Source organism: Trematomus bernacchii, unplaced genomic scaffold, assembly GCF_902827165.1.
Source record: "Trematomus bernacchii unplaced genomic scaffold, fTreBer1.1, whole genome shotgun sequence".
NCBI classification, from domain to species: Eukaryota; Metazoa; Chordata; class Actinopteri; order Perciformes; family Nototheniidae; genus Trematomus; species Trematomus bernacchii.
Genome location: NW_022987620.1, coordinates 277,447 through 290,117, shown reverse-complemented (window position 1 = coordinate 290,117; position 12,671 = coordinate 277,447). Strand labels below are relative to the sequence as shown.

Below are 12,671 nucleotides of genomic sequence, written 5' to 3'. Positions count from 1 at the left end.
GTTTAAGGGTACCCTAAACCTCACCCTTAAAGCTTTAGAGTTAACTTAAAAGTTAGAGTTTAAGTCTGATTAGAACCCAAATGCCTGTGCTCTGATCCATTTGTCAGTGCTAAAGTTTCATAGTATTTGACTGTTTGTATTTATGTTTCTTGTTGGTAATATTAAAGAAGCAGGACTCTTCTTCATCAACAGTTTCAAGTGCCTGAACTATTTAAGGCTGTAGTAAAGCTGCTCAACAACCAAGATCAGCTGTGTTGTGATTGGCCAAAATCCAGGAGCAGCAATGACCAATACACCTGATACTTTGCATGGCTGGAGATGTTGAGGTGTGGAGGCAGCTTCTAGATATGTGATGACATTTTGTCATACTCACAGAGGCCATGATGGAAAGAAGACAAACACAGATAAACACAGTTGACTCAATGCAGGGAGTGAGCTATCGTGTTCATTTGTTTAAAACAAAAAATGACTCAATATGTTCGACAGACGTCATTGAACACGAAATGTGACTACATCAACAGGGCTTGGGAGAAAAGAACTAGGTGATATTTGGCAAGATTAGACAGACTAGAATGTTAAAAACCATACTTAAATAGTTGCAATTTGGTTTGACTAAATTAGATAAAACTAAAATGACCACACTTATAGACTAATATAAATCTTTACTGAAAAACAGGTTGATGTTTTCTGCGTCTAATTGCAAAAAAAAAATGTGGACATTGCAAAAGGATCAAATAAAAATAATAGTGTTAAAATTAACACTATAAAAAAGAGATGAAATTATTATCAAAACAAACCTTTATGCCTTACTGAGGAGTTGGACTTAAGTAAATATGATTAAGATCATCATTACAGGAGGGGAAACATGACTCAGTTGCTGTCCCCACCCACTCAATCAGTGGCATTCCAGTAAAAGCCAGATTTTAGGTTATTGCCACCCTGTTTTAGTCAACTCCTCCTCCTCCTCCTGTGACAAAGAGCCATTTTGACTCACTTGTATCTCTCTACAATACAAGGTTATGTCATTTACTGACTTTGTATTTTGGCGTCTTCTCCTAATAGTGTGTTAATTAGCTCATTATCAGTTTTTCTTCGGTAGAGCAGCTGTCGAATGTGTGGAATGTCTACTGTGATTGAGGGTATGCATTGACCCTTATGACAAAAAATTACTTATAAATACACACATATGAAATGGAAAAAATAACCATGAGAATAAGAAATCAAGTTAATATCTTTGATTATAGATTGGAAAAATATGTGACGTATACAACCCAAAATATAATAAATGACCATCTGGTTAGATATGATAATTAAGGTTCTTAAGAGAGTTGATGTATCTATTTTCTCTTAACTTATTTTTTTAATTGAAACCCTAACCCATGAACTTTGGTTAACACAGAGTTCCTTAAGATACAAATAAAAATGCATTTAAAGAAGACAAAACGTTTATCAAAAGAATTAACAAATGGCAACAAGTGAGTGGATTTTGGATAAACAAAATAGGTTGATCCTTGATTTGTATCCTTCCAGGTGACTTTCATGAAGAGGAAGTTTGGTCTGATGAAGAAGGCCTATGAGCTGAGCGTTCTGTGTGACTGCGAAATCGCCCTCATTATCTTCAACAGCTCCAACAAGCTGTTCCAGTACGCCAGCACCGACATGGACAAGGTCCTGCTGAAATACACCGAGTACAACGAGCCCCACGAGAGCAGAACCAACTGCGACATTGTAGAGGTGAGTGCCAGTGGCCTTTAGTTCAAAAGGTTTTCTCCATCTCATGTCATAATGCCAGTGCTAGTGTTGGCATTGGAGAGCGTGGACATGACAAAAGCCCCCCCCCTTTACAGTGTTATTTATGTTAAATCTGTGTTTGGAGAGAAAATGTGAACTTTCCATTTCCACTTCGCTGTGATCAGGTGATCTATTTAACCCTTTATGCTGTTACAGTCAGTTAAAGAAGTGTTTTGAATGCCAGATAAATTCCTAATCCCAAATGATACAAATTAGAAAAACCACGAGAAGGAGAGAGATTAACAGAGACTTGGCTCTGTAAAACATCAAATAAAGGATCACATTCTTTACTTTCCAATGGGGTTCATATGCCAATATTTCTTTCAGAAGGTTCTGAAACTGTTACCATTCATTTAGAGAATTGAGGAAGGAAATGACTAGAGTTTCAGAAAGAGGAATTCCTAGAAAGTGCACTAGCAGAGAACTTGGCAGATCTGGTTGAACCGCTGCTGCCTTCACTGTGGTCTTACTTCTTTAACATGTTGGGGCAGTATAATATACATTTTGAAATACATTTGTTGTATTTTCTTAATTCAAGGAAACACATTCATGCTTAATTATATTCTAAACAAAATACTCCAAGAGTAGCTTTAACATTGTAGAGGCAGAAGAGACAAAACAGGAATGTCTCTGTAACAACTGAGGCCATGAAGTCATTTCATGCCGACTTACATGGTACCGAACATAAGGACCTCATGAGACAATGAAGACTTAATGTAGTAATACGGATTGAAACCCTGTGGGACAATTAAGTCCTTATATTGTATAAAGGCAATTACAAACTAGAAAGGCACTGGGAGAGCACAGACCTCCACCAAGAGAAGGATAATGATTGTATCCCTCCCTCCTTCCCTCCTTCCCTCCCTCCCTCCCTCCCTCCCTCACGTCAACCAGGTCACAAAAAACGCTTTCTTCCATTTAAAGAACATCACCTGCATCAGACCCTCCCTCTCATCGACCGCTGCTGAAACTCTGACCCATGCCTTTGTAACATCCCGACTGGATTACTGCAGCAGCATACTTTTTGGATCACCTGCATTCATACTAAAAAAACTTCAATATGTCCAAAACTCAGCTGGCCGCTTGATCACCTCCACCCGACGCTCCGACCACATCACCACTATCCTCCATGACCTCCCATCAAACACCGCATTGACTTTCACTTTCAAAGCCCTCAACAACCTTGCCCCCCCCCCTACCTCTGTGACCTCATCCAACGACACACCCCCACCCGTCGCCTCAGGTCTGCTGAAGCTAACCTATTGCAGCCCATCAGGACAAAGCTCCGGACCTGGGGTGACAGGGCCTTCGCTGCAGCCCCCCCCTCACTCTGGAACTCCCTCCCCAGCCACGTCAGATCCGCCAACACTCTCACATCATTCAAACAATCCCTCAAAACTCACCTTTTCACTCTTGCCTTCAACTCCTAATCAACTAACCCCTTGCCCTTATTCCACCTAGCCTAGCACTTTCTACTTTTGTTATTTTGTTTTTACTTGCTTGTAAGCGCTTTGAGCACCAGGAAAATCGCTTTATAAATGTAATGTATTATTATTATTATTATTATTATTATTATTATTATTATTATTGTATCCACCCCGGGATTTTTGATCTGTTTCCTTGGCCTTTGCGAAACTTCAATGGAGGTCAGTAGAACATACCAAATGTTAAAAATAGAATACATATTAATACAAATTGGCAAATCCTTTTTTTTTTTTATATATAGTTGTATTTTTCCATAACGACCTAATGAACATGTAAAAAGCATACAGTGAACAGGAAACCTTTTGTCGTTAAAATCCTATGGATTACACATACTGGCAATGTTGGTTTCATATTGTAAGAATTATTCGCAAGATGGAAACATTACCTACACGTAACCAAGGGTAGGGTAAAGAAAAAGGTCGTTTTGTGTAGTGTGTGCATGTTTACACTTTTGAAACGTTTGAGTCCGTCAAAGACGATTTTTTTAGCCACAAGTTGTAAAGGAGTTAAAGGTAATGTATATCAACTGTCAGAATGTAGGATTTGTTCTCTTTAAAGACCGAGCATGGCCGGCCTGAGTGGGTGAAAATAAATGAGAAACCACTATAATGGCGGAACACCTGCCTTGTCAGACTGTCATTGCGTCTTGATTTATTTACTCAGGAATTGACGCACAGTAAGATTTTGCGCTCAACCAATAATGAAGACTGAGATTATTCCACAATGAATTTGCTGGAAATATTTAAAATGCAAATTATCTGTGAGACTTGTAACGTACACAAGTCGTAAACTGGTCTACTGGCTGCATACTAGATGTTTTTAAGGATAAGATAAGACCCAGCTGCTCGCCCGCTCGGTGGGGCCCTCCTGTTGCATCATGGTCCCTGAGCAGCGCTGTCACAGCACGTACTCGTTGCGGCTGCCATTAAAAATGAATGGCCATCGTGACTCACGTTCTGGCTGTTTATGTAAGCTTCTAATGCGTGTTTGCCTTGCTGAGGGCATGCATTTACTGTGAACACACACGCACGCACGCACGCACACACACACACACACACACACACACACACACACACACACACACACACACACACACACACACACACACACACACACACACACACACACATATTTTTTTTCAAGGAAAATAAGACAGTTATAGAACTACAAAGAACCTTTTTAAGTAAAATAAGCAATAACGAAATTAAAAAATACTGTCTTAGTCCTTCATGGCCAATATTAAATTACGGGATTATGATTATCTATTAGGGATTGACCGATATGGCTTTTTCAAGGCCGATACCGATACCGATTATTAGTAATCAAGGAGACCGATAACCGATATTTGGAACCGATATACATTTGGAGTAAAATCAGAAAATCTTGGTGTCAAAATGTAGAATAACACAACTTCTTTGAAATGCCTTTTTATGTTTAATGAACTTTTCAACATCTTAAAACTGGTTTCCTCTCTGTGACCCTGAGTAAAGTAAATGAAGTAAAAATTAAATAAAAACTACTAAAACTTGTTCTGAACTTCTGATATTTGAGTCTCACTCATTTAGTAGTCCCAATTCAGCAGCACCAGATTGTGGTGCAGAAAGCAGAGTTGCTGCGAGGCTCCACTAGCAGCCGTCACAGTCCCAGTCCCAGTCGTCCCAACGCGTCACAGTTTCTCCGCTGCGAGACGCTACCCGCCCGGTCCCTTTGTAACTGGGAAACTGATAGAATTGGATCATAAGATCGTGGTGTTTTTGCAACTTCAGCATAGGGGATTGGGATGTTTATTGAACTTCGGCTTTCATCTGATTTACCTTCGAAACACCGCTCACTGCTGCTGCTGCTTGCCTCTGTCTGCGTTCTTCGCACCTGCCTGTAATCTGAGAAGGTCCCGCCTCTCTGGCTGGCTGCAGCCCGGAAAATCTTCAGTGTTGATTGACACTTCAGTAATAGCCTATCAGATAGCACCGTGGGCGGGACATTGCTCGTGAACTGTGGTGACTGCAGCCAGAGAAACGGCCGCATCAGAGCCAAAGTTGTATCGGCAATTTGATTAAAAACAAGGCCGATACCAATAATCTGTAAAATGCGGAATATCGGCCTCGATAATCGGCCAGGCCGATAGTCGGTCGACCCCTATTATCTATGGATTAATTTGTTCATCACAGCTGGTCATGGTTGAGATATAGCACATTTGAATTCATGTGTATACTGCTAATGGATATCTTAATCTATAATTAAATGTTTATTGATTTATTTTTTGTTTAAAGGTAGGGTAGGTAAGTTTGAGAAACCGGCTCGAGATACACTTTTTGTTATATTCCATGGAATGCTCTTAACATCCCGATAGCAATGAATATCTTAAGTGCTTTGAAAAAAAATCCATAAAAAAATGTAATCTGTGGAAGCCGTAATACTGTAAAAAGCACGACCAATCATTTTAGCAGGCCCGGCTAAAATAACTGGATGGCCTAGCTGCCTGTCAGCCTTCCATCTGTGCACAAACTTATCTCGTGCCCTCATTGGTCATGTCCGCGTTCGTGTGTGTTGGAGGAGGGGCTCTGTAAGGAAGTGGCAGATTTTCTCCGGCTGTGTATTTTCAAATTCTAGCGATCTCGAGCCGGTTTCTCCAAAATTACCTACCCTACCTTTAATGTATTATATCAATCTATAGTAACATATATGTCTGTGAAATAAATGTAGTGGAGTAAACACTAACACTACAATATTGACTTCCAAAATGTAGAAGTATAAAGATTCAAGGTTTTTAAGATACAAATCCTGTGGTAGCATAATGTAGAAACACTCAAAATTGTACTTACTGGGTAGAGCATTTGAGTCAATGTACTTCATAACATTTCACCACTGAGTAGAGGTTGTTATAATGCATTATTAATATTGCCCATAATGATTCTAAACAGCATGATGTTTGTTCTGCTGCTGTAAACCACAAACGGACACCTGTGTGAGCCATTAGCCGGGCATGTTTTGCCTGCTTTGAGTCCTTATTTGCCTTTTCCTGTGTCTGTCACGCAGATAGCAGGCTAGTTAAAACAATGCTTTGAAACTGAGAGGTTGGTCTTTTACATATTGGTCAGTCCATTTGCAACATGAAGCAAGACATTTGCCTATGTGTAAAGGTAACACCCCACTGGCTGCTCAGACTTCTCGTGTTGCAACGAAAGCTTGTTTGGATTCATTGTTGTTTGCCACAAACAGCTGGCAAGTTTCATTTTCACACACAAAGAGCATACTCCAGAGCTCTTTACTTTGTTTGGTATTGTCTTTTAAAGTCTAATTAAAATGTCTTATCTCCTCACTTAGTTAGAAAGCAGCGATTAGCAGGGTTTTTAATTCATTTTCAAAGGAGAAAGAAATCATTGTTGGGAGTATCTGTGGAATAAATGGATGCATGTATTTAATGAAACATCTGTCTTAGCTGTTGACTCCGCTGTTGTGATGGGTTACTTACCAGAGAAATGTCATACTTTGTTTAGCTTGATTGTTGCTAGAATACTTTTTTTAACACGCCCACCTTAGTCAGCCATCCATTATTGTGCCACAGATCTAAAGGCCCGGACACACCAAGCCGATTTTGGCCGTCGATGGGCGTCAGGCCGACGATGAGCGTCAACACGCCCTACTCAGATTGGTGTGTCCCGCACCGTCGTGTCTTTTCAGCCGTGCCGACACCTTTTCGGCCGAAAACCCACCGATTCGACATGTTGCTGTCGGCAAAAGAAATCACTCTGATTGGCTGTTCAGCTAGCGAATCAGTGCATGAGAAGCGAAACGGAAGCGAGGGACCCAAACAAACTATTAAGAAGGCAAATCTGAGATTTCATTTAACTCCAGCTCTCGACACAGGTTCGGGAAAGCCCCATGAGCTTCTCGCTGTAGAGTGAAAATGGAACGCACACGCTATTTGTTGTTTGTTTATATCGCGCAGTCTGTTCTTCTTCTCTCGGTTATCACGCAGTCGGTCTTCCGGTTGTTGCCTCTTTTGAATGATGAATACACACTACCGCCGCCTGCTGGTAAGGAGAGTTATTGCCACTCACGCATGCACAGTTCGTACGTGCAACTTGGCCGTCGGCTGAAGTCTTTGTGGTGTGTTCCAGTGCGACACATGGCCAAGACGCAGAGACGCGAAGCGACACAACAGTCGGGGTCCGTCTGTGTCAGTTCTTTGAAGTCAGCTTGGTGTGTCCGGGCCTTAAGAAATTAATTTACAATAAGGCCCACACTTTGCACCATGAATTCCCCCTTATTTGCCCGTCTCAAGGTCCGATTCAATACAAATAAAAACTGCGCTAATTATATTAAATGAGATATTTTCATTTTTTGCAGAGGTAGAGGAAATAAATATTGTTTATAAAACGCACTTATTTCAAATTTTTCTTTTTTTCATAGAGCTTTTTATGCCTCTTTTAGAGATGTTTTGGTTTTCTTCAACAAAGCGCCTAGCGACAAATCTTGTGACTTTACTCATCAATAGTAAACGGTAAAGAGCCTGCTTTTATGTATCGCTTCTCTAGTCTTTGAGTCTCAAAACGCTTTGACAACAGAAGCCAGCATTAAAACACATTAATACACTGCTCATCATGATCCTGATGACCGAACATTCAACTGCATTGTTTGTCTGGAAAATCGTCAGGCGGATAAACAAACGGTCTCCTTTGTTTTCGTTCTAAATTATGACTTTTGAAGTGGGTTTTTTTACACAGTGTTTCCAAAAGTGGGTGTTTTCCACTTTCTGGATCTTTTCTATTGTCATGATACCTCAGTTCAACCTTTTATAATAAAGGTTACATTATTTTTGGGTAGATATGGATGCTTTTTGATGAGATGATAGCAGAAATATATGAGGATGGATGTGTAATGATTTATAGTCAAATCTGAATTTTAATACTTTACTTTAAGCAATAACATTCAAATCTATCTCCATACAGAGGAAATAAAAGTCAACCTAATATGAAGTTGGATGCCAAGAAGACTCTTTTTTTTGTTCAATGATGAGGGTCTGCCAGCTAAAACAACTACAAAGCCAGTCCACTGGTCAGCTAATCTCACTGACAGATTACTTTTGTCATAATAATGAGACAGGTTTGTGTGTAGCAGAGTTGAGTTTCAGCAACAACAGAACGGCCGTCCAAGGTATGCAATGATGTATGCGCCCCAGATAAATGAGAACCATCACAGAAAGTGAAAAAACTACAACCCACTAAAACCTGACACTTTGGCATACAGCAGAGCAAGCCTTTTGTTTTAATATAAACGACTCTTCATGAAAAAATCAATCTTCAGAAACTGCTTGGAAGTGTCGAATCACATCTCCAAACAATACTTGGCCTTCTCTAGTCGTAGCCTAAAGGGCAACCACCCAACTGGAAAGACTTTATTAGGGGGAAAGAGGGGGGCTTCTTTGTATCTTTGATGCAGCCCCAACAGCAACAAGACATCACCATCACATGTTAAGATGCTTAACGTTGCAGCTCGTGCCTCGTGGTGGCAAAAATCCACATGCCTCTGGAGATCCACTAAAGCCCACTTTGACATTTGAGATGATAAGGAGACACACACTCTCACAGTGTCTAAGATAGTCGTCAGTGCTCAGACATGATGTAGTGGTTTCAACCAGCATCTGTGGAGCCACATATAGTTCAGGGAGGTGTTGGACCAAATCCCATTAGACCCTTCTCTCATGGGACTTCCCTGTGTCCTTCTGTGCCCTCATGCTGTCCATTCTCCAAAGAAAACAACCTTTCCCATAAGAGTTGTCCCGCCCCCATGTTTTAAGATGAACTGTAAAGCTACCTGAGCATGGTGTAAAACATTAAAAGAGTGATCACATTATTAGAAACAGCTGTCCCTTTCCCTCCCTTTTGTAGTGAAGAGGTCAGGCAGAGTTCACACCTGAGTCAGAGAGAATGACTGTAGAGTAACAAACTCCTGATGCTGAGCAAACACAGAACTTTCCATTTGTTGTGATTTGGCTCATTTCTCCTCACGTCATTAATAAATGATTGCCAAGTCATTATGCGTTAAATATATAATTGTTGGAATGCGCTGGAGCTGTGTCAACTTACAGCGCATTCCAACATCCCATTTACATCCCATTTACAATGTTCTTTCAGATATTTACAATGTTATGATTGCAATCACACAGCCAGATTTTGATCAGTTTCTGGTCTTAATAATTCCTGTCTCTGTAAATATGTCAGTTTTAACAGAATCTCTACAAAGGTTTATTTTCACAGGACAGACATTGGTGAATATTTAATCGCACTACAGCCTTTCCTGTTTAGACAAGCACATTCCAGTGTTAGCAGACTTTAATGTGAGGATCAATGCAGGTTATGTACTTCCCTGCAATGAGCTGGGAACTGACATTACAAACTGCAGTGCTTTAATGTAGCAGGAGCAGGTCCAGTAAACCACTGGAGGGAATACAGTACAACCTAACTATCTCTGCCAAGGAGGTAATGTTTTCAGTTTGTTTGTTTTTATTTGTCTGAAGGATTACGGGAGAACCAATTGTCAGGAAACTTGGTGGAAGGGTTTAGCATTGGCAAACGAAGAACCCATTACATTTTGGCGTGGATTCAAATGACTAGGGTTAACTTTCCGAATGCTCTTCTGGTTTTCCTCTGTGTTTATTTTTTGTTCGTCTGCCGGATTACAGAAAAGCTATGGATCTGATTGTAATAATACTTTGTGGAAAGAATATAAAAAACATAGAACAAGGCTGATACTGTACATGCATATCGTTTTGACATAACAGAAAAATTGCACATAAAGTTTCTCTCAAAATGCTTTTCTAATTGATACATTGGAACACTCAACTCGTCTGTCTCTATTGATTTACCATTGGCATTTGATGTCTGCAAATAATCCAGAAAGAGTATTATATCTTTGTGAAATAGTCATTGCTGATGATGGAGCTCGAGTTTTGGCACTTCCGCAAGGGTTTAGAAACCAATTGAGCATTACTTTTCCATAAATATACAGGAGTTGATTTTCTCTTAACCATATGTATCAGTGCAATATTATCTATGATTTACAGATTTATTTTAAAGCAAGATAAAAAAAAATCTTTGGCACCTGTCATTTTGACTAATAAAAACAAATTGCTGCCACTGCTACACGCCAACTCACATAATGTACACTCCCATAATTAGACAACATGCCATAATTGTCAAACAAAGGATCCACCAAACAAACAGTTCTCCTAAGTTGACCAAGCCAAACATTACGTGTGCCCTAATTCAAACCAGCCAGCTTGATGTTTACTAGTGTGGAAATCAGCAGTTGTTGAACTGAGCAGGCCTTGAGCGTGAGACTTCTGTGGTTACCAGTTGTTAAAATGTAGTTTAAGACCTGTGGTGAAAATAGACATGCAAGTGTGTGTTTAAAGCTCCTAATAACTACCAGTGTCTGGGAATGCAGAGGACATGTGGTGGACAGACAGTCAGCTGGCTGGTGTGTCGGTCTGTCCTTTTCACGCTATGACGTGTAATGTAACGAGGAGCAGAGATGAGATGATGGATACCAGAGGAGTGATGTCATCTCTCAGGCTCGCATGTTGCCCGTATGATTTTATTCTTTTACAGTGACGGCTGTATCGAAGTCCAGGTGCTGTAAATTACCAAACATCAATTCACTTGTCTATGTTGTGAACCAGGGTGGTGAGGGATGACATATTTGTATAGGCGGACCCAGAAGTAAAAATGGCAAGGGCTCTCTTGACTGAAAGCTAATGTGATCTTTTCTGTGACGAACAAACACTTATAATACGTACACGTTTTTTACAGCAGAAACATTTTTCGAATATTGATACCACTTTGTTGAAGTGTAAATGCAATCGGCAGAATCAATAGCCAACAATTGGCTATAAAAGAACAACATGGTTGTTGCATGACTTCACATCACAATCACTAAGCTAAAGGCAGACTTGTAATGGACTCGAGAAGATGCCGTTTAGTGGTCTCATCTAGTCTAGCAACCGCCATGGTTATGATACTTAAAGGCTCCAGACATTTACGAGTGGGGTATTTACTGAAGATTTTATGTTGTAGAAACTAAATGTCAAAATCATTTATTTCACACATCTTACCAAAAACACGTTAAAATGGCTGACTCTGAGACGAGGGAACTGGAACTGCCAAAATGCTAACTCATTTCTGGGTTTTAGGACTCGTTCCTGCACCCCTCCACCACCTAATCTTTCTAAAACCCCTAAACAAAGCCAAGTCCAAGAAGTCAGAGTGATCAAATGGTGGTTATGGTAAATGTATGTTGCAGTATATTTCAACAGGATAAAAAGTGACTGTGGCTGTTTCACATCAAAGCCAGTGTGGTTTCAAGTTCTAGATGGTCTTATATACTGAGAGGTTTCAGTTACATATGCCATTTTACAAAAGTGTTTGCATATATCTGGTGGTTTGTGTGTCCATGGCTTATCTCGGACCACCCTGAACCAACCTGCCTCGTATTCTTCGTGCACATTATTGACTGTGTGTTGCGGTCATTCACACTGTGTTATTGACTGCTGACTTTTCACTTTTCGTCACAGGCAGGTCAGCAAGTGTTTAACAATGCTGTAATAGCAAAATACATTTCCGGTAAGCCTTACCTTGTCTGTCAGACAACACTTAAACACACCTTTGTCGTAGCTCAAACTGACATCGATTAAAAAGAATTGGCAAGCATCTGCAGAGAGATTTCATACCCAATTACGATCCACTAAAGTAAGGCATAATACAAGATGAATAAATGTTCTGGTAAATTCGACACCATCGGATTTTAAGATCCGGTTCTTCTCACATTGTTTTCGCCTCTCTGCAGCGCTGTGGATATTTGTCCCAGCTGTGCTGCTGACAGTAAGTCGATCCTCTACAGATTTGGTTGTGCTAATGAATCTCATCTGACGGCTATATCTCTGTGGTGTTAGGGACGCATCAACAGCCAGCGTGTTTGCCTCTTATTTCCCTATCTCTCCACCCTACACCACTTTAAACAGCCAACCAAACCCACAGTTGTTTCAGGCTGGCTGTAAAAAAAGATCTGCTTATTCCGGTGTTAAAGAGGCGGCTGTGAATATAGATGAGCAGGTCTGTGATGTGGAGCAGCATCTCTAGGGGAACACTTCTGTTATCACTCCTCAGACCAGTTTGTGTCTGCTTCAGAGCTCATCAAGGCAAACAAACTGTCAGACACTCCAGGGAAGAATAATATATGCTCTGTATAGGCAGATTGTATTTGGCATTTTTAAAGAAGACACCAATTGTATATTGAATTTGTAAGTGTAGGCTATTATTATTATTATTATTATTATTATTATTATTATTATTATTATTATTATTATTATTATTATTATTATTATTATTATTATT

General features: G+C 40.1%; 1 protein-coding gene across 2 annotated transcripts in view; it reads left to right on the top strand.

Annotated features, from left to right (window-relative positions):
* Nucleotides 1-12,671, top strand: part of LOC117484281 (myocyte-specific enhancer factor 2A-like) — a 46,677-nt gene that overhangs the window by 24,109 nt on the left and 9,897 nt on the right. For both annotated transcript variants that reach the window (XM_034132755.1, XM_034132756.1), the window contains one exon: nucleotides 1,531-1,734. In XM_034132755.1, coding sequence (XP_033988646.1) covers nucleotides 1,531-1,734 — 204 coding nt within the window. The remainder of the gene's footprint in view (nucleotides 1-1,530; nucleotides 1,735-12,671) is intronic.